Source organism: Pararge aegeria, chromosome 18 (genome assembly GCF_905163445.1).
Source record: "Pararge aegeria chromosome 18, ilParAegt1.1, whole genome shotgun sequence".
Taxonomy (NCBI): domain Eukaryota; kingdom Metazoa; phylum Arthropoda; class Insecta; order Lepidoptera; family Nymphalidae; genus Pararge; species Pararge aegeria.
In genome coordinates, this window is record NC_053197.1 from 1,201,231 (window position 1) to 1,223,787 (window position 22,557).

At 38.0% G+C, this 22,557-nt stretch overlaps 1 protein-coding gene across 1 annotated transcript in view; it reads left to right on the plus strand.

Annotated features, from left to right (window-relative positions):
- Nucleotides 1-20,125, plus strand: part of LOC120631726 (uncharacterized protein K02A2.6-like) — a 38,295-nt gene extending 18,170 nt beyond the window's left edge. The window contains exons 3-4 of the mRNA XM_039901407.1: nt 19,288-19,526; nt 19,688-20,125. Of these exons, the coding sequence (XP_039757341.1) occupies nt 19,288-19,526; nt 19,688-20,125 (677 nt within the window). The remainder of the gene's footprint in view (nt 1-19,287; nt 19,527-19,687) is intronic.
- The last annotated feature ends 2,432 nt before the right edge of the window (nt 20,126-22,557 follow it).

Sequence of the window (22,557 nt, forward strand, 5' to 3'; positions counted from 1 at the left end):
CATTAAGCGACCACATTTGGTTAATGTTTTCGGAAAATTATATCTGTAGAACGACCGGTTCAGCTGTATTGTAAACAATTTGAATAGGTAACAGTATCCACATCTGGCACAGTATAATGGTCAATGGCTATTATCGTAAATGAAAAAAAAATTTATTGTCTTTTATAATTCTTAGAAACAAAGCACGCGCACACCCTAGCCTCAAGGCCCGCTTCGTCATACCTCTTAAGTCTGTTTGTTACTTATCTTTACACAAGACGCACTAAAACATATTGATGAGTTAACTGTGAAAATTGTAATATGTCGGAAAGAAAACAAATCAATATCAAAGAAAAATCGCGTATTACATACATGTTTTGTCTTTCCTATATGTTTTGTATTTGACGGCCGAGTGGCGCAGTTGGCAGCGACCCTGCTTTCTGAGTCCAAGGCCGTGGGTTCGATTCCCACAACTGGAGACTGTTTGTGTGAACATGAATGTTTTTCAGTGTCTGGGTGTTTATCTGTATATTATAAGTATTTATGTGTATTATATTCATAAAAAAATAATTATCAGCTATCTCAGTACCCTTAACACAAGCTACGCTTACTTTGGGGCTAGATGGCGATGTGTGTATTGTCGTAGTATATTTATTTATTTATTTATTTATTTATTAATATCTGTCTCCGGTTGTTACAACTATCGGTTTTTACGACTAAATATGAGTAGTCCCTTGGATGTCGTTATAACAGATTTTGACTGTAATAGTAAAAGTAATTTTGTACGTCCATTTAGTAATCAGTTGTGGTAGCTTAGAAGACTTACACAACTAATTTGTAAATGTCCGTCAGGTCTTTAGTTTCCATTTCCGGTAGACCGATTCCCGCACACACCTTAATTAGGCGGTGATAGCCCAGTAGGTAGGACTTCGACTCCACTTTCGGGGGCCGAGTTCGCATCGCATCGAATTCCAGCACGCGCCTCTAACTTTTCTAAGATATGTGCGTTTATGCAATTAAAATCTCACTTGCTTAATCTGCATGTCTGGAATTTCTCCATAATGTTCTCAAAGACCTGTGGTGTCCACCAATCCGCACTGGGCCAGCGTGGTGGACTACAGCCTTAACCCCTTTTTACTGTGGGAGGATTCATATGATTCCAAAATGAGGGAGGGAGAGAATATTCAACCCGCCCGCGCATTTGAACATTCTAAAACGCTGTTTTAGGTGAGAGCGTTTGCGCAGCTATTGGGATATTATAAGGCTCATAATGGTGGTGATTATTTTAGGAAATGGTCTAATTTGAATGCAAGGAGCGCTTACCGCAAGTCGGTAGGATATGCGAGTCACTCACTCAGGATCCCTCCGAGCTCCGTCCCCAGGGAGGGCCCCGCTCGCTGCATACACAATTACAAAAGTTGGACAGTTAACTGACATTATTACGGTGTGGTAACTTTATTTAAGCTATTTTAAACCAAGGAAGTTAGACCGTTTATTCGTTACTAGCTGTTCTCCGCGGTTTCACTCAAGTTAACTTTTAGCCGTAACTCGAAACTAATTGCTTTAGCGCAGGCACCTTTTTCATAGAGGTAACCTTCCCTCCCGCGTGTATTTAAACTTTTTTTAGTATATTTCTATCTCTTTCATTGTGAATCGGATGGGATTACTATGTTACGTTTAAAATTGTGTTTGAATATCTACTTTTAATTTTTAAATTATCTTTAACATAAAATACGTTATTGAGGTTGGTTTTAAAAAATAGATAGGTATTATATATACGGGTTCGGCGCACTTTTTTAGTATTTACAGATGGCCAACTGATAAAGTGACAAGTGGAGAAAAAAATAAAAATAATCATCTTTATCAACCCGTTACCGGCTGGTGGCGGCGGACTCAATCTAGAATAAAAGAGCTGCTGTCCACCACGCTGGTCAAGCGCGGGTTGGTAGACTTCGCACTTATAAAAAAATAAGGTTATGGAAAATTCGCAGGCATGCAGGTTTTCTAACGATGATTTCCTTCACCGATATATATTTAATTGCTCACGATATTTAATTGCTTGAAATGCACATAGCCCCGGAAATTTAAAAAGGTGCGTGTGCCCGGATGTGCAGGTTGCAATTTTATAGGGGAAAAACTTACAGAAATAGTACGTGTTTGAAGTCACGGTCAATTCCTAGTTTAGATATTATCCCTAGAACGCTGACGACGTCGAGACAAGCTTTACTGCACAATAAAATGAGATTTTTACATCAAAGAGTTCTGAAGACTCTGAATACAATTTAGAACATTTCAAACTCATCAAATTAGTATTAAATGCATTCCGTCTAAACATCTTTTAAGTGCCTATTTTGTATTTGATAGCGCATGCTTTAAAAATAGAATCTCTTAAAGGGTCAACGACCTCAGACCCTCCCTCGTATTCAAGGACGAAGAAAAACAACATTAGGACATTGACATACGAACTCCTAGATACAACTATCTATAATTCTGCCGCTGAAAGTCTGATTTGTTGCGGTTATATAAAATAGTAATTAGCAGTTTACATAGCTTGAAACCGTGCAAAATTATAAAAAAGTTGTAAGTTTAAATAACTATTATAAGTATGAGATAATCATTCGCTAATAAGGCGAATACAAAATAAAATAATTTTATCGTAAAGCAACTTCACTTCAAAGATTCGTTCGATCAGGATCTGTCAGAAAAACGTGTAGCACTGACTGATTAGAAAAATAAACATGTGCGTACTTATGTACACGCGTTAGAAGTTAAACTTCTTTGGCGTAACAACATAAAAATCTTTTCAAAAATTTTATCTTTCGCCTTATTCTACGTTTGTAGAAAAAACGATACTAACAATAGAAAAAAGGTATGGTTTGAATTGTTGAAAGTCAACTGTCTAACCTTTTTTAGAAAAACTAAATTGCTAACTTCATGATGTCGGTTTTTTGTGCCGGTGTGCGTGCGCATCGCAAAAATTTACTCCCACCATTTTTCCTTAACGCGCAAAAAGAAGTATAACTTCAAAAATTAATGCTAAAAATATTTCTTTTTCAGGTGACCGAGCACCCAGCCATAGACACAATCGTAATATGAATAAAACGGGTACGTAATCACTTTTAATTGAAATTCTTGTTATTTTTCATAAAAAATTTGCTTACGATATTTAATTGATATTCGCTTACACTTGTATGCCTTCACGTGGAATTTCTGTTTTCTCGTACGCACACAACTATTTTTCGGGGATGAGAGACATTATTCCTTTGCCAAGGCAATATATGTATGTATAATAAAATTATCCATCATCACGTATATAATTTTAACTGTGTAATTTATTAGTTATTTCGTATAGCAGACTAATAAAATGATTACTTAATTAACGGGTACGTAATCATATTTTTCTTGTATTACTGTTTCCAATATTTATTATCTTTATCCATTAATTGTGTGCAATGAAGAATAGTATGTATCTATCTATCATTATTGTGGGCTTCTTCTTAGACCAGGGTGCGTTTTGAACCCTCGAAGCTTTAGTTTTAATGTGACGAATTAAGTTATCGCCATGAACTGACTTCTATGTCATATTTTACACGTAATGCACGTGTAAAATATGACGCATTAAAAGTGCCATCGAAACCTATTTGAATAAGGAAATATTTCAACTTGACTACCACCATCGCGTCTTATAAAAAGCTCTATGCGATATCTACCTGTCGTTGATATTTTATATCATTGCGTTAGACAAGAGGAGCTGGGTTCACGAACTAGTAATAATACGTCATTGTTTCGAGGACTCTTATACATGTCCGCCTGATTTGAATACCAATTAGGTACTTGTGAACTGGTACCAACATAATGCATGCTTTAAATTCGTACTCCTTTTTAACCGACGATTGACAATGTAAAGATAGGTATTATTATTTCAAAGCAAATGAGATATATATACATAAGTGTAGACAAAATTATTAGACTTTTTTTTTATACTACAAATAAGCCCTTAACTGGAATCTCACCTAGTGGTGCAGTCTGGATGCAGTCTATGATGGTAGCGGGCTAACCTGTTAGGGAGTATGGTAGTCAAACCCCTAATAGGTTTCCACGCGACATAAAAAAAGCTGCGTAGGATGTTATCTATATCGGTGTTTTGTTTTTTTAATTTATGTCTAAGCTAAAACTTATTTAATATACAATATATAAGACAATACACACATCGCCATCTAGCCCCAAAATAAGCGAAGCTTGTGTTATGGGTACTAAGATGACTAGTGAATTTTTTTATGAATAATATACATAAATACATATAATATACAGCTAAACACCCAGACGCTGAAAAACATTCATGTTCATCACACAAACATTTCCCAGTTGAGGGAATCGAACCCACGGCCTTGGACTCAGAAAGCAGGGTCGTTGCGTAAAAAATGAGCCAGCCCTTCTGTCACCATATGGGGCAATCAATCACGGTGTAATCTGGCAAGAATTTTTAGTGGTTTTTTTTTATAAGCAGTGGCGTGCACTTCATACATGCACAAAAGCACTGCATGCCCTAAAATATTTACAAAGTTCGTATAAGAGGAGGATTTACTTATTTTATGTCATTTTCCTACTTTGTGCCTACCCCCAGTAAAAATGTGCATAAGTAAATGTAACTTGTAAAAATTCAAATTCAAAGTTCAATTTCAAGTAGGCCTAATATAAGCACTTTTGAAACGTCAAGTCGGTCTGTGTGTGGTGACTCTACCACCGGTTCGGAAGGCAGATTCTTCCGAGAAGAAGCCGGCGAGAAACTCAGCAGTTGCTCTTTTCCAATATCAACAATTTACATTTTAAAATTCATTTTTCTATCTTGTGAGAGATGAAAGCGGAGCCGGATGCTTCCAAGCAACCTTGTCATTAAGAAATTCATCATTTGTTTAATAACCTCGCTGTAATAAATGTGTTTTAACACATTCTTTAAACTTATGCATTGGTAGGTCCAATAGTCTAAATTTCTAAGTCTAATATTTGTAGGAGTCTAAATCAATTTTGTCAGCAATGGCCGATGACGCAAAGCTACAGTCCATAATCTTCACGGTTAAATTATTTATAGGTACATATAAAAATCAAGTCTAAGTTTTTATACTAAGTCAAGCGTGTTAGTCCGATATTTATATTGCTTTTGTGAACTTCGATGAACCTTAAATCGCATCTAATACATTCTAGTTTTAAGAAAAACTTGAAGACAGGCAGTGCTTTAACGTGTAAATGAAGTTCATACGACTAGACACAAAACACTATTGCTGCAATATTTTTCGCAAAATTACTGGTTTTGCTGTAATACCGGGTAAATTTATCCGTATTGTTGTACCAAATATCGACTAATTACTTATCACTTACTCAATTACGGCCGATTGGCGCAGTGGGCAGCGACTCTGCTTTCTGAGTCCAAGGCCGTGGGTTCGATTTCCACAACTGGAAAATGTTTCTGTGTTGAACATGAATGTTTTTCAGTGACTGGGTGTTTACATGTATATTATAAGTATTAATTTATATTATTGATAAAAATATTCATTAGTCATCTAAGTACTCATAACACAAGCTACGCTTGCTTTGGGGCTAGATGGCGATGTGTGAATTGTCGTAGTAGAACACACAAATTTTACAGGTCAAAGTTTTTTATATATTCTTGCTGACAACTGAGATTGTCATTAATAAAAAGCGTTTTAACATTTATAATTGAAATAAAAATTGCGCCCTGGTCTAAGAAGAAGGCCGAAACAAACTTAGCCGAATATTCTTTTATTTCTCACATTGTCATTTTATATTATTACAAGGGCAACCTGGTTAGAGCAATAATTCCCACCCACGCTGTTTTATCGATTACGTAGTCCTTTGTTCTGTAAAAGGACTTTTCTATAAGCTTACGCTTAATACAAAGTTTGATATTTTGAATACATATCTCCAATATGACAACGGTTAGTTTATTGTTAAATTATATGCAATTTCCGAAATCTACATCGGTTTATATTTGGCAAAAGAAAAAATTCTACTAAGCTTTTGGAAGTCATTTGAAAAAGGTAACGGTCAAGCATATTATCGTCAGATCAAAAGTGTTCCCATCACGCCCTAATTGCTGAGTAGACACTTAACATGGCTTCCTCACTTATCTTACCGGTTGGTAGGTACATTATTCCCCGCTTCTTTCTAACTACGACGCGATAAAAACTGAGATAATGAGACGAGTATCACATTATGTAAATTTAGGTAAATGGGTGTGTGAAAGATCTATAACCTATTTATCTAATGCTCTGATATCTTCTGTACTATAAGCGAGGAGGGCTCGGATGGCCTAAGAGTAAGAGCAAAAACGTCCCCTACAATCAGAGCAATACTTAGCAGAGCATGCCAGGAACACTTCAATGCATGCAATGCTGCCCTGCGTCCATCAGATTTATTTATTTTATTTATTTATTTATTTATTTATTTATATATTTATTTATTTATTTATTTATTTATTTATTTATTTATTTATTTATTTATTTATTAGGGACAACAGACAGTCATGCACAAAAATAACAAAGAAGACATCTAAAAATAAAATAGTATTAGCGCAAGACCCACATCATTGCCCACGAATTACTAAACTTAATATATAAAAAAAATAGGGCTACATAATTTTTTTAAAAGAGATTAAAGTTATTACAAAATTAATAAATAATTCATCACTTATAATGCAAACTAACTAACTACTTAATACGACTTATACGGTTTAAATCAAACAAGCGCCCTTTGTAACATCAGAAAGGACCTACTTTCTGTAACACATGTTTTCTTCCCAAGGAAAGGGTATCCATTATTTTTAGACAGAATAAAAAATTATTGTTATCAATCTGAGGCGTAGGTGTCAAACCTCACGTGACTTAATTTCATATGGCAACCATGCCCTTCCCACTAGAACACAGCAATGTTGCTTGGCAGCAGAAATAAACGTCATCATCATCATATCAACCTTGCCGGCCCACTACAGGGCACGGGTCTCCTCCCACAATGACCAGGGGATAAGCACGGACATAGCGGATTTTTTTTAACTCTACACGCCTTTGAGAATATTAATATATTTTTTTGTTCAATAAACCTGAATGTTTTTTAGTGTCTGAGTTGTTATCTATATATTTATAATATATGTATGTTATATTATTTATACAATTATTGATGAGTTGTCTTAGTAACCATAACACAATCTACGCTTACTTAGGGACTAGATGGCGAAGTGCGTATTGTCGTTGTATATTAAGGAGAAACTCTCAGGCATGCCGATTTCCTTACTATGTTTTCCTTCATCGGTGAAACAAGATCTCTAATTGTTACTTGTATTTTCGTGCGCATCCATTGACAAGTTAATAGTCGCATTACAGTTTTAGGGTGTATACAAAAATATTTAAGAAAAAGAAATTAAAATATTTTTAACTAATATCTATAAATACAAGTAGTACGTAGCAGTATTAAGTAGGTAATATTTGTAACGAATTCCAGCTTACCAACACGCACACAACAAATCCCACACAGGCACACACAAACACCCAACACATCGGTTCTCGTATGACGTGCGCGTGCGCTTCGCGGAAAGCGTGCGGAGCCCACCACTGCGCATTCAACACTGTGATTGTATTGTTGATTGTTCTGTAATCTGTGCGGACCAGTGCGAGCTTTCTAGGAAGCTTTGAAGGCTTTGTCGCTTTTCGCCCCGAACCTAGACCAGTAAGGCAAACATGCGTGTAACGAGACAATTATGTTAACCCACTTTCGGGAAGGGTGTAGGCCGTATTCCCCCACGATGGGTAAGCCAGGATGGATGGTCAGACGCCTTTGAGAACATTATGGAGAACTCTCTGGTTTGTAGGCTTTATCACGTGATATTTAATAGAAAAAAATAAAAAACTGACAGCTCTAAAAAGTTAGACATGCGTGCCGGGGATCGAACGAAGTCCCTCCGTAAGGAAGGTCGAAGCCCTAAATACTAGGCTGTCTGTCTGCACTGCTTTTCCCATAAGTTTTTCGAGAAAGCAAAATGAGAAAGATAACCAGCAGCTTTGAAAATATTGATAATCAAAAATAGCTTTTTAGCAAATTCACAAAGCTATCAACCACAATCATTTTTTTTGGATAGAATAATGCCTCGTCCTGTCCAAGCGGCGATAGCTCGACTTCACTTTCGGGGGGCCGAGTTCGAATCCCAGCGCGCACCTCTAACTTCTCTTAGTTATGTGCATTTTAAGTAATCAAAATATTACTTGAACTTAAAATGAAGATAGAGCAGACGGAGACAATGGAGTCACTAACATAAAATAATCGCTATCGTAGACTCGTTTTTTATGTCAGTGAACTGTCTTATAAATGGAGGAAATCCTCCGTCTACAAATACTCTCACTAGTATTTACATATTTTATAGTATACGCATCAAAAGTTCATGGGCCTCTGTCCTTTGACTTTGACTTTGACCTTGACTTTGACAATGACTTTGAAGACAGTTGAAAAGATTTACAAATTTACATCATAGAGAATCGAACCTGTAACCCCTGACATGAACACTCTCGAAGCATGTACTTATTCATCATTTATTTATTTCTGGCAATAGGCAGGTACAAACGTAATGTCCTCAGGAAACATCTGCGAAATTAGACCATTGATCCGTTAAGTAACTCAATTGGATCTTAAAGTAAAAGGATAAGGTTGACAGTCGTCTGGCAAGTAATAAGATGTCGAGGAGGGATTCACGCTCTAAGGGTTCACGGCTTCCGTTGTTTGATTGTTTTTTGTACGGACTTTCTACGTAATGGTCGGTATGTATAGTTTAAGTCGCAATTTTGTGAGACAATGGAATAATAAAATTATTAGCTCGAAGACATTAAAAGTCGAATGAAATCAGATAGACACATTCATTTTTTTTTTGTGTGGAAATCCTCACGGATAACTGCGCACCGCGGGGAGGCGCACAAGTTATGTCAGACTCTTACTGTTAAAACTCCACGGTATTCCTACTGGCCTGACGACTGAACCACGGGAACGCTTACGCACACATCCGCAAATACCTAGAGTTCTCCATAGTAAATGAATAAATAAATAAATATACTACGACAATACACACACCGCCATCTAGCCCCAAAGTAAGCGTAGCTTGTGTTATGGGTACTAAGACGACTGATGAATATTTTTATGAATAATATACATAAATACTTAGAATATAGATATAAACACCCAGACACTGACAAACGTTCATTGCTCGTCACACAAACATTTTCCAGTTGTGGGAATCGAACCCACGGCCTTGGGCTCAGAAAGCAGGGTTGCTGCAAACTGCGCCAATCGTCCGTCGGATAATGTTCTCAAAGGTGTGTAGAGGCCACCAATCCACACTGGGCCAGCGTGGTGGACTACGAATATACATATAAACACCCAGACACTGACAAACGTTCATGCTCAGCACACAAACATTTTCCAGTTGTGGGAACCGAACCCACGGCCCTGGGCTCAGAAAGCAGGGTTGCTGCAAACTGCGCCAATCGTCTGTTGGATAATGTTCTCAAAGGTGTGTAAAGGCAATCCACACTGGGCCAGCGTGGTGGACTACGGCCTTAACCCCTTCTCATTGGGAAAGGACATATCAACCCAGTACCGTGCCTTGTAGTGGACCGGTAATGGGTTGATATGATGATGATGAAGAATTCTAAAATTGTCGCAAGGCATCGCAAGGTTCCACTTGACCTGTATTTTGATTTTGAGTTTTGCGAGTTTCCTTAACTATTTGAATGTAAAACATGACTCCTAACGACAAAATTACTTCTCCGAATAAACATTTGAACTAATTAATGTTCGGGATCGAGGGTTTAGTTAGGACAAACTTTGTTTTTTAGCGATACAGTAAATTATTTGAAACAGTACCTTAAAACTGCCTTTATAGGGTTCATTTTCGATCGGCCTTTTATGGCGTACTTAAAAAGGGATTCATGTTGGTTTTAATGTTAGGTTTGGTAACAGTTTTCCATTTACGTTGACAGTTTTATTATTATCGTTCCTTTTTTTATCGCTGGACGAAAGCTGTACAAGTTTAGAGATTTATTTGAATTTTGCTTTGTTTATAGTCATGGTCAACGATCTGGAAGTTAGAGTGTTAGACTGTGGTATATAAGGTCCTGAGTTCGATTCCCGGGTTGATCCAAAACGAATGTTTTTCAGTGTCTAGGTGTTTACATGTTTATTATATTATGTATATTATTCATAAAAATATTCATCAGTCATCTTAATTGCAATGACACAAGCTACGCTTACTTTGCGGCTGGATGTCGTAGTATATTTGATTATTCATCCTAACCTGATCTCACCAAGGGAAACAAAATATTTTTTCGAGTTGCTAATAATAACTGTCATTTACCATTCCGCACTTGGCCAGCTTGGTGGACTACAGCCTTAACCCTTCTCATTCTGTGAGGAAACCCGAAGTGTTGATAAACATGATGATAAATGACGAATTACTGTTGTAATAAACTTTAAACCTCTTCTTTTTTTTTTAAATACTGCCCCTGAGTAATTGGTATTGTTGCCTAAACTCTTTAATAAATATAAATATAATAAATAATAAATTACTCATTCAACATCTTCTGAGGACGCCCCTGAACGCGAAACGTGCGTAGAGAGTACATTGCCGAAGATCTGTTTTGTTTGGAATGTAAAGATTGAAGAGATTATAAATAACACACGTATAGATTTTCCTGTTTTTCGCGGAATATAGCAAACTAAGCTTAATATAATTTTATTTATATATTCCGTATATTTATTAAATTGTCTATGTATTTCTATCTATACATTATGGTGTTTATGTATATATTACAACACTCTTGGCACTATCCCGTTCTCTTGCTGTAAGTCCTATCTACAAAGGTTGCCTGTAAGAGATTGCTTGCAGCAATAAGGTCGCCTTTGCATGTCTTCATCGTTTGCTCCATACTGTTTCTTTATATTTATGTTATAAGTGTTTCTTCTTCTTCTAAATTTTCATAGCAGGTAAATCGTGGAATGACGCAAAGTGAAGCCTTTTTCCATTCAATATATATTTTTCTTTATAAATAAAGTCGGTCTCTACGTTGCATCACTCATCTGGTTGCATCATTACGTCTCATTTAAAAAAACCAAAGCACGTTGCTTACAAATCTTTGCACTCGTTTAATTCACTAATTGTTCGTTAGGAATGCTTAGAGCGTCGTTAAAGTTATATAAAGCTTTATTTAGAGATCTTAAAGTGCATTAACGATACATTTATAGCATTAAGTAAAATGTAAACTCATTTATACAAACATTTGGTGACTTGAAATCGCGTATAGACGGACCTACACGCGTAAAAACGTTATTTTTTGTATGTTTATTTTTTTACCTATTTAGAAATCATAACCTTTTGATAACGGTTTGTACACGATATCGTACCGGAACGCCAAATCGCTTAGCGGAACGTCTTAGTTGGTGGTGTTACTTGCTATGGACGAAGCCTTCCAACAGCCCAGATCACAGAAAATTCTGGAAATTCATAAATCGCCTCTGCCGGGGATCGGTCCCTCCCACTTAAAAGATTAGCTTATAGAAATATGAAAATCTTAGAGCAGGTGGGATGTTAGCGTTAACAGGAGCAGAGTCCACTAATGTGTCTATTTACATAACTAAATGATGTTTGAATTGTATTGACTTTTAAGATCCTCCACCCCGTAATGTAGTTCGTTCTTTTCTAGTATTCTTTTCGACTTGTACTATAATAAAGTATTATTACGTCGTAACGCTGCTGTTGTGTTCTTCAAGACCCCTTCTGTACACCCGAACATTACAGACGGACGACATCTGACAAGTCGCAGGGAGCCACTGGAGCTAAGCGGCACAGAACAATGGGATTTGGAACTTCAGAATTTTTGGGCCCAGCACTGTGAATATTATTTTTTTTCTCGCTCTTGCTGTCCTAATCCTAAGGTTGCCTGGCAGAGATCGCTTCTAAGCAATAAGGCCGCCTTTTTTATTCTACTCCAGTCTTTGCATTATTCTCTTTCTCTCTATTCGTGATGGACACGATTGAATTTGAAAATGTAAAAAAAAGTAAGTTTTAAAACATCACAAGGGTTGCTCTCATCAGCAGGGCTAGGACGACCAGGGGACAAAAAATATATCCCCCGATGATGTCCCCTGACAAGGGATGTAATTAATGTGTCCACCTGCTAAAGCACGGGAACATGGAATAGGAGAAGTAGGAAAAGGGTGAAGGAGAATCTTTTTATTATTATTACACATATATATTGATTTGGATATTATTTTCACTTTTGCGTCGGTGCTCTGCGAGTTAATAAAGCTGTGGGAGAACTTAATTTTTTATCCTTTCCCTAGGGATATAATTGTCTCTTGCCCATGCTAGCCTTGCTGGAGTGGATGCACTCCTCTCTCCCAAGTCGAGTAAAACGGTTGGAACACGTGTTACGACGCCATTCCGATGCGGCGGGCTTAGGCGTTAAATCACGCCTATCAAACATGTAGTTCGACACACGCACGCCGCATACTAACTTGTTAAGAATGGTGTACACCAGTTTTTACATCAATGCTCATAAAAGGAGTGTCTCAGCTTGATAGTTAATGTATGTATGTACGAATGAATGAATGAATGAATGGACGAATGAAAGAATGAACGAATGAATGATTTGCATACAACAAAAGGTACATAAAAAAAAGAAAATTATAACAAAAAAACGTACACAATTTAGTGGCCTTATCGCTTCATAGCATTGCATGCATAGCATGTATGTGAGTTATTTTCCCCAAAATCATTATCAACCCGTTATTGGCCTATTACAGTGCAGGGTCTCATTTCAGAATGATAAGAGTTAATTAAATGCTAATCCCACCATGTATCCAATTGCGTATAGGCAGAATTCACAAGCCTTTGAGAACATAATGGAGAACTCTCAAGCAAGCAGGTTTCCTAATGTTTACCTTCACCGTTAAAACAACTGATATATAATTGTTTAGCTGTGTTTCCGGTGTAAAGGGCGTGTTTGCTGCTGTTATTAAGCTATGAAGCTAGAGCAATTCACACCCAAGCTTTTTTATCGTTTAAGTAATCCTTAATATTATAATAGGATTTTTCTGTAAGCTTACGTTTTATATAATCTTTGAACTTATTGAGAGACATCTCAAAGATTTTTTTGATAATAATAATACATGCTATGCATGCTATGCTATAAAGCGATAAGGCGACCAAATTATATGTTGTTTTTTTATACTTTTCTTTTTTATCTACTTTTCGTGATGTTCAATAAAAGTATGTTCATTCATGAATTATTTAATTCATTAATTCATTCGTAAATACACACATTAACACTCGAACTGAGACACTCCTTTTTTGACCATTGATGTAAAAAATGGTGTACAAAGGCAAATAAGTCTTGAGACCCGCCCCTCAGGTTGATAGACAGGGTAGCACTTTGTAGATAAGGGGTTTAGATCTACTAGTAGTAAAGCTTTTGAGCATAGAGCTCGTCCGCGTAAGTACTAATGCCATGCTTATTTCTGCCGCTAAGCAGAATTGCTGTGTCTTAGGATCGTGGTTACCGGTGTAATTAGAGAAACATCCCTACTAATATTAAAAATGTCAATGTAAGTTTGTTTGTTACGCTTTCACGCAAAAACTACTTAACCGATCTCCATGAAACTTTGTACACTTATTCTTAGAAGTGTTAGAAGTAATATAGGATGCTTTTTATCTCGACATTAGGCTTGGTTCCTTTGAGAGAGGGGATGAGTGTTTGACGATTTTACACCATAACTCCGACAAATTATAACCGATTTAAATAATTATTTTTGTACTATAGAGTATTTGCACAAACCGTGGTTGGAGATAGAGGACAGAACTCTTCAGCGGAGCAGAAAACCCCTCATTTGAGGCGTAGCGATACCAAAACTTAAAATATTTTTAGAACTACAACTAAATTTAATGTCACATCAAAAAACAAACGCAGACGAAGTCGCGGGCAATAGCTAGTATGCTATATTGCTATGTATTTATGTCTCTGTAACTACTTTTTTTCTTTGGTGTACAATAAAAGTGTATTCATTCATTCATTTATTAATTCATTCATTCATTCTTTCATTTATTCATTCATTCATTCATATGGCATCTTCAAAGCGGTGATAGCGCAGAGGGTAGGAGCTCGATTTTTTTCTTTTGGCCAAGTTCGAATCGCAGCACGCACCTCCAACTTTTCTAAGTCATATTCGTTTTAAGTATTCAAAACCTGCATTCCTGAGAGTTCTACATAATGTTCTCAAAGGAATTTGGAGTCCATCAATCCGCACGGGGCCAGCGTGGTGGACTACGGCCTTAACCCCTTCTCATTGTGGGAGGAGAACCGTGCTCTGCAATGGGCTGGTAATGGGTCGATATGATGAAGACTTCAGGATGATGGACATATGACGTGTTCCTTGCATGCCCTGCAAAGTGTTGCTCTGTTTTAGCCGATGGTTTTCCACTTACCATCAGGTAGAACATACGCTTAGTCCATCAATTATTACTTAAAAATAAAAGCAATTAAGTACTCTCGCAATAAGAGGCAGTAATTTCGAATTCACAGTCGGATGCATTAATTTTATTTTTTAATAAATATTAAATAAATAAACATAGTAAATAATAAACAATTGCAGGCTCATTATCTCGCTCAATAAAGACGACTATTATTATTTATTTATCTACTCAAACTCATATTTAAGTATTTATGGTATGTTAGTATATTTATTTTTTATATTTATCAATAGTATTTTTGTATTCGTGTAGTCTGGTTTATGTATTAGTATGTTGATATTTGTATGTTGTACTAAATAGTGTACCCCACCTATTCATTCGTCTTTTTAAGTTTCCTTATCCTAAGGTTGCCTGGCAGAGATCGCTACTTAGCGATAAGGCCGCCTTTTGTATCCTGCTTCATTCTTCATGTGTTTGTTCTTTTTCTTCTCGTTTTTCTGAGTGGTGTACAAATAAAGAGTATAAATAAATACTACGACAATACACACATCGCCATCGAGCCCCAAAGTAAGGTAGCTTGTGTTATGGGTACTAAGATGACTGATAAATAATTTTATGAATAAAAGACATAAATACTTATAAGATACGGATGAACACCCAGACACTGAAAAACATTTATGTTCATCACTGATGAGAAGGTGGGTTAATAATAAATATTGTATGAGGTGCATAGTTATAAGAATAAAGTCAGTACATGCCTAACGCCGGTGTATCATTGACACGTCTTTACAACTGAAACATTTTCCAGTGGGAATCGAACCCACGACCTTCTCGTCTCAGAAAGCCGGGTCGCCCACTGCGCAAATCGACCGTCACTGTTTTATTAGTATAGGCATCGATTTAGTTGAGTGAATGTGTTCTATACTTAATGGTAACAATAAAACTATAGTGAATGGTAAGGAATTAGTAATCATATTATCGCTGGCCGCAATCTATTTGACTTCATTTTTATATCCTCTACATAGTGGGAAGCTTCTTGGACATTTTAAATGGATTCCAAACGTCATTTTAGATGGTTTCCAAACAACATTTTACGAGTTTCCAAACAACATTTTACATGGATTCCAAAAAACATTTGACATGGATTCCAAACAACAAAGCTCGCGCTAGCATTGACTCGCGTTTCAAGTTAACTAGCAATTTCTGCCCCAATCTGGTTTTACTTATACTTAGTAATAATTGACGGATACAGAAGACGTCCCATCTGATGGTACTGAAACTCTACTACTAGTAGATTTAAACCCCGAACCTTTTGAGTTGCCAAAGTCAAAGTCAAAGTCAAATATTTCTTTATGGCACAAAGATGGCACTTTTGATGCGTACATTACATGTAAAATATGACATAGAAATGAGTTGATGGCGTTAACTAAATTCGTCAACTTGAAACTAAAGCAACGAGGGTTTTTAAACGCGCCCTATTCTAAGAAGAAGCGAGTTGTCGGAATATGCTAACCGCTAGACAAACTCATAAATATTATAAATGCAAAAGTGTGTGTTTGTTTGTACTTCCTTATCGCACTAACTAAGCAAACGATCAACTTGATTTGGCATAGAATGAATGAATGAATGAATTTTCTGTACACCACAAAAAAAATACAGGAAAATTGTAAATACCTATAAGAATAACAAAGTTCACACAATGCATTCAATTTGGCGTCATTGAGTCATTTTAAAGGACGGAGAGTAAGACAGGCTACTTTTCATCCTAGGAAAACAAACATTTCCTACAGGAATAAACGCGGGCAGCAGCTAGTAGAAATATAAATGAGACCATTTTCACTAAGAATTATCTTAATCCACTCGCACCCTTTATTAATCATGAAATATCGAGGGAACTGGCGTCCTGTGATATCTTGTACGCCCAGTGTCTATTGCCACATTACTGACCCTCGAGATTAGCTAATTCCTGATTTAATTACGATCAACGGCTTATAATATCTGTTAGCCAACGCCGTTAGGGGAAATCTCATTATAGGTACATTGTGTGCTATTTATCTAGGTCCTGGATAAATAAGAGTTATTGCAACATTTGTGAGAGTAATTGTGATACGAGTGCCATTTATGAGTATAAAAATAGTACCTTACCTTAATATAATATAGAGCCAAGTCTTTCTTAAGAACTTTCTTACGAAAGACTTGGCTGTGTATTATATTCGATATCTTTAACATTTTTTTTTTAATTTAAGAAGGTACTCTATTATTATAAATTACTTTACAATTTAATTACTTTATGGCCTATAACAGTCCACTGCTGTAGTAAAGGCCTCTCTCAACGGAAGGGTTTGCCCATTTTCACCAAGCTAGGTTGGCAGAAAGGTTGGTGATCTTTGTTGGTAGCAGTTCCACAGGACGCTGTTGTCCATTCTCCGTTTTATTCTATTTGTCGCTGACACCCACCCAAGAAGGAGGGAGGAGCACACGACGTGTCATTAGAAAAAAAATGTTGGAATCTCCTTTGTGTAAGTTCTTCTTAAACTATTAACATTAAGCTTCATTTGCTATACTCCGAGGATATGTTTGTTGTGGAGTATAAAGATTGAAAAATTTATAAATAACTTACACCATACATTCTTCTGCTTTTCGCGTTGTACAGCGTAAATTTTAATAATATATCATGGAATTCCGCAAAGTAACGACTGCTTCTATCCAACTTCTAAGATGATTCCAACTAGACTAGCCAACCGGTATAATATAGTGTAATGGTTGAATAGTAGTGATTAGACTTGGCTTAACACGCGCCCGCGTGTCTTGATACAATATCTATACGCGAAAAGTACACACGGGCGTGTGGCAGAGCTGTTATAGGACATTCCTCAAATCTTTCCTTTCATAGCGCTCAAGATTTTAGGGATATAGTGAACGATCCCCCATTAACCTGCCGCCGGAAGCCGACCGGTTGTACCGGATGCCGGCCCGGCGCCATTGTTCAAACTTCCCTCCAAATCACCTTGCGATCTCGTATGAATGGGCATACCTTGTCTTGGTGTACAATAGGTCTAATTGAACTAGGGATATTAGGCTAATTCCAATTCAATTTGTCGATCATTAGCTATAGTAGAGATACCTCATAGATTATGTGTCATATAATGAGTTCAGCGTCTCGAAAGACTCAAGTTTTTTTTTTATTGGAGTTTACTCCTTAAGAATCGATTTTCATATATAAGGCGCCCGGTATGAGGGAGTAAAATCTACTGATGAATGACCTCGTTACGTTTTCGCTTTGCGACGTTGCATGCCCGGCAACTGTGATGCGCAAACATGCAAGGTCGCTTTCGTTTAATTAACTTATTTTTCCTACTTAAGTTACCAAGGAAACCGAATATTATCTAGGTAAAGAACCAAACACATAAATATATGGGACAGAGTGAGATAGAAAACATTATACATTTTTTTCCTATTCTTGTTACCATGGAAACTAAATAATAAACATAACATTTATTCTTATAGTTCTGATACTCTACATCCACCTCAATCTCCCGTAGGCTACTTTTAAGAAGTTACACTTCCGCCGTGTGTGAATGAATTGCACAGGATTTTTAATTTACCCTTTCATATGGTATTAATTTTTATTCAGCTAAATAACCTCTTTTTGTGTAAGTTTCGACAGTCGTACTTAAGGAGTAAACTCCAGTCGTGCGTCGTAGCTGACACACACTTTTTATTCCACTACAAGTTGAACTGACTGCAATCTCACCTGGTGGTAAGCGATGATGCAATCTAAGATGGTAGCGGGATAACCTGTTAGGGAGTATGATAGTCATATATATAATAGCCTCATCGAGTTCTACGCGGCGATCGCACCAGAACACTAAATCGCTTAGAGGTACGCCTTTGTCGGTAGGGTGGTAGCTAGCCACGGCCAAAGCATCCCACCAGATACCAGACCAGGGAAAATTCAGAAATTATAAATTCCCAAATTTTCCCTGCTACTCCGTATACAGACAGATACATGATAATGATGATCAAGTAACATTTAAAAAAAAAGAATCATATAGTTTTTCAGTTATTAAACAGAATTTTCAACTTTTGTGTGCAGTTCTTTCTTCATTGGTTTTAATATTGGCGACCATGTGCTACATACCCTTTTTTGGATCTTGGCCAAAAGCGTAAGTTAGTTCTTTATTTTATTCTCTTAAACAACTGTATATTACACTGGAATATTTGAAATGTTTCTCAACTTTTCTTCGGACACAGCTGCGATATAAACAGATTCGATTCTCAATTTATTAACTCCCAAAGTCAATAAGATCGAATCATAAAGTTAGTAGAGCCATACTTTTCCTGTAGAAAACGAAAATTATAGGATTTTGGATTCAATTTATTAATTTTGGACGTTTTGAAGTTTACTAACGATAAGTCACTCAAATTCTAACACAAAAATCTATATTTGAAAAAGGTACTACACACCTATATATATTTTGTATATAAACCTAAGATAGTAGCAGGCTAACCTGTAAGGGAGTATGGTAGTCATACCCCTGATAAGTTTCTACGCGAGATTGCACCGAAACACTAAATCGTCTAGCGGCTCGTCTTTGTCGGTAGGGTAACTAGCCAGGGGGGCTTAGTCGGGTAACTTCCACGTGGTGCTCCCTGGGTACCAGTCAATAATCTATCGACTCGTCGATTGGTTATTGAATGGTAGCGAATAGCGTGTCCCTCTGATCTGCAGAGGGCACAATAGACGGAGCAAGGACGGGTTTAGTGTGTACTTGCACTTTGTTGCCTAGCCACCGTCGGACTTGTATTCCCGTACTGGGGCGTCACGGTCATGTTTGTGGTCACGGTCGGCCTATATGGGACCGAGGGTCTTGCCTTAACCGGTCGGACTGCGAGGAAGAAAACCTCTATAAAAAAACACCCCGAACCCCAAGCGGCGGCGCACCGCGAGGGGATGCATGGCATCACTGGAGTGCACCATGCTAGAGCAGAGAGCCGGGCGAGGGGGATACGGCCGGCTTTGAATATGGTAAGTCAGTTTCAGCGAATGGCTGCACGAAGGATGCGGGACCGCTGGAAAGTGAGCCTAGCGGATGCTCTCTATGGCAAACGCACCATAGAGGCCATCTGCTCGGTCTTGGGCCAGTGGGCCGGTCGAAGGCTCGCTCGAATGGGTCGCTCTCCTTCCAGCTGGTACAGGTTATGACAGGCCATGGCTGCTTCGGTCATTACCTTTACCGAGTCGCAAGGAGAGAACCGACCCCGTTGTGCTATGAGTGCGGTGCTGCGGACGACACGGCTCAGCACACCCTTGAGGGGTGCAGCAAGCGGGGTCCCCAGCGCCGCACTCTAGTAGCGGCCATCGGCGGGGACCTCTCGCTGCCCAGTGTAGTGCTTGCCATGCTGAGCAGCGAGAGCGCTTCGTTAGCCGTGCCCGACTTCTGCGAGGACGTGATTTCGCAGAAGGAGGCCGCGGAGCGGGTGCGTGAAGAGGCTCCAGACGCGCATCCGCTCCGGCGTAGACGAGTGGGAAGAAGACGGCGCCAATTTGAAGCCAGCCAGCTTCTCTTGCCTTCACAAGCTTCCTTGGCTAGCTACCGGCGCTTCACAAGCTTCTCTACGATCTGAGGTGGGTTTAAGCTGTCCTGATCCCTTCCTAGCTAGCGCGGGAGCCCCAACATTCGGTTGGGGTGGTTGGTTGGACGTCCGGGAGGTATACAACGGGTTCCCCGAGCGTCTAACAAAGCCAACAAGAGGGACATGCCTTGTTGGTTTTTAGTTCGGGTAAGGGGGTATCCCTTTAGAGGGGGGAGTCCCATGTAATCTCCGTCCTGCCCAATGGTCGGAGGTAGCAATTAAGTTTTTCCACCAAAAAAAAAAAAGGTAACTAGCCATGGGCAAAGCCTCCTACCAGACCAGAACTGGGAAAATTCAGAAATTATAAATTCCCAAATTCTCCTGGCGGGAAACGAACCCGGGACCTCCTACTTAAATTCACAGCGCTCACCTCTGCGCCAGGGAGGTCGTCAAAACTTGTTCTAATTGCCAGATTTTTTCGTTGTCATTGCATTTCTAAACAACGCATAACAGTTACATAAAATGTAACTGAGTTTTAAAGCTTGATAAAATCCGAATCCCGCACCACGTTGGTCTAATGTGAAAACTTAGTCGTAGATACCAACAAATTCTTTCATTACGAGAGGATGAAATTAAGTGATGCCATAAAACATTTCCCAGTGTCTAATGACAAAAACTTTGCGCGACTCACTTAGAGACACCCAAGTTACTACAGACATCAGACTAGACACGTCTTTTCACCATCATCTCAACCGAACTCCTGGATTTTGTTTTTAGTGTAAGTATTAATTGATTGTAGCAGATAGCCCAACTGATGGTATGGTTGGTTTTCGAATCCCTGCACGCACCTCTAAGTTAATTAAGTTATGTGCGTTTTAAGCAATCTAAATATCACTTGCTTTATCGGTGCAGGTAGAAATCTTGAGGAAGCCTGCATAACTCAGAGTTCTACATAATGTTCGCAAAGGTGTGACGTCCACCAATCCGCACTGCGTAACCCCTTCTCGTTGTTGAAGGAGACCCGTGCCCTGTAGTGGGCCTTTAATGGGTTGATATGATGATGATGATGATAACCTGATAGTTTAAATTTGTATTAGTCAAAAAATATATTAATACCGTCCGGTAGTTTTGGTATCTACTTATTAGATACACAGTAAAAAATCTTTCCCTGTTATAATATTAGTTTAGTCGCCGTTGTTCTAAGAAAATATAGTTAGTATACACCTACACTTATCTTATGTTTGCGCATACTCTGAAATAAAAGTGATAATATCACGTACGGTTTTCATTTGTTCACGTCTCTTCAACTTTCAGTTGTCGTTCTTATATTTCATAAGACTAATAAAATATTTTATGTTATACCTCTCCGTACTGTACCAACCTAACTTTTCATATAAATGATAGAAGCGTGCCACTTTACAAAAGTTATCTTATAAAAGCGTAACATACCACCTAGAACTAATTTACCACCATTATCGAGAGATTGAAGGTAATCTATACTTATAATAAAACTGTAACTGGAAGATTTCTGTACATTTAAAATATTTTAAAAATTTTGACCGGGGGATACTTATAATGGATACTGAGTCTAAAACAGATTTTTATTTAATTTTTGTCTGTCTGTCTGGCTGTCTGTCTGTATGTCCGGGCATCACGTCAAAACTACTAAACGGATTGAAATAAAATTTGGTACAGGGGTAGCTGATATCCCGGGTCAATCGGGATACTTTTTATCCCTCTTGTTTTATCGGCACAATAATCGTAACATATTTAATTAAGTTTAGCATATAGTTTAGTTTATAATTTAATTAGTATTTCAAAATTCGCTTCGATCATCATTCCTGCTTAACTGGAAAATACCAGCTGTATTTTGGTGGGCGGTATGTTCGCTCCGCGTATATGTTCAACTTTTAAAAATCATTCAAATTAAGTTCACTCTATTTGTATAGTATCGTTTTTATTCGCAATCTGGTCTAGCCAATGGCAGAGCTCGCTTCCCGAGCCTACGGTTGTACACGAATGCTCATTGGCCCCAGCCGAATTGAGTTGAAAAGTTACTATCGACGCGAACGTAGAAAAACCACGCTGCTAGTTCGAAAATGACTAGAATTTGATCTCCTGTTATTCCCGCTATCGTAGTAGACAACATAATTCAAGTTAATTCGCCCCTGTGAAGTTGTTGTGCAGTGTGTGAGTGGAGTGTGGATCCAAATCATCAGATTCTCCAGGCAGCATTGCCACGTGCTGTCTTGTCTCCCATACAATCGAAATACGACCAAACAGATCTCGGTCTGGATCGCCTCGGTACGACCGGTAAGTATCTGCTTGTTGCTTAGACCAGTGCCTAACATTTGAAGAGTAGAACCTGCCCGTTTTACATCGGTGGAACATCCAATCGAAATTCGCGTTCTAAACCCAGAGTGACGTCACCGGATCTCCACGGCAAGATTCGTGTCGTCACACGTTGTATATGCTGAACTTGT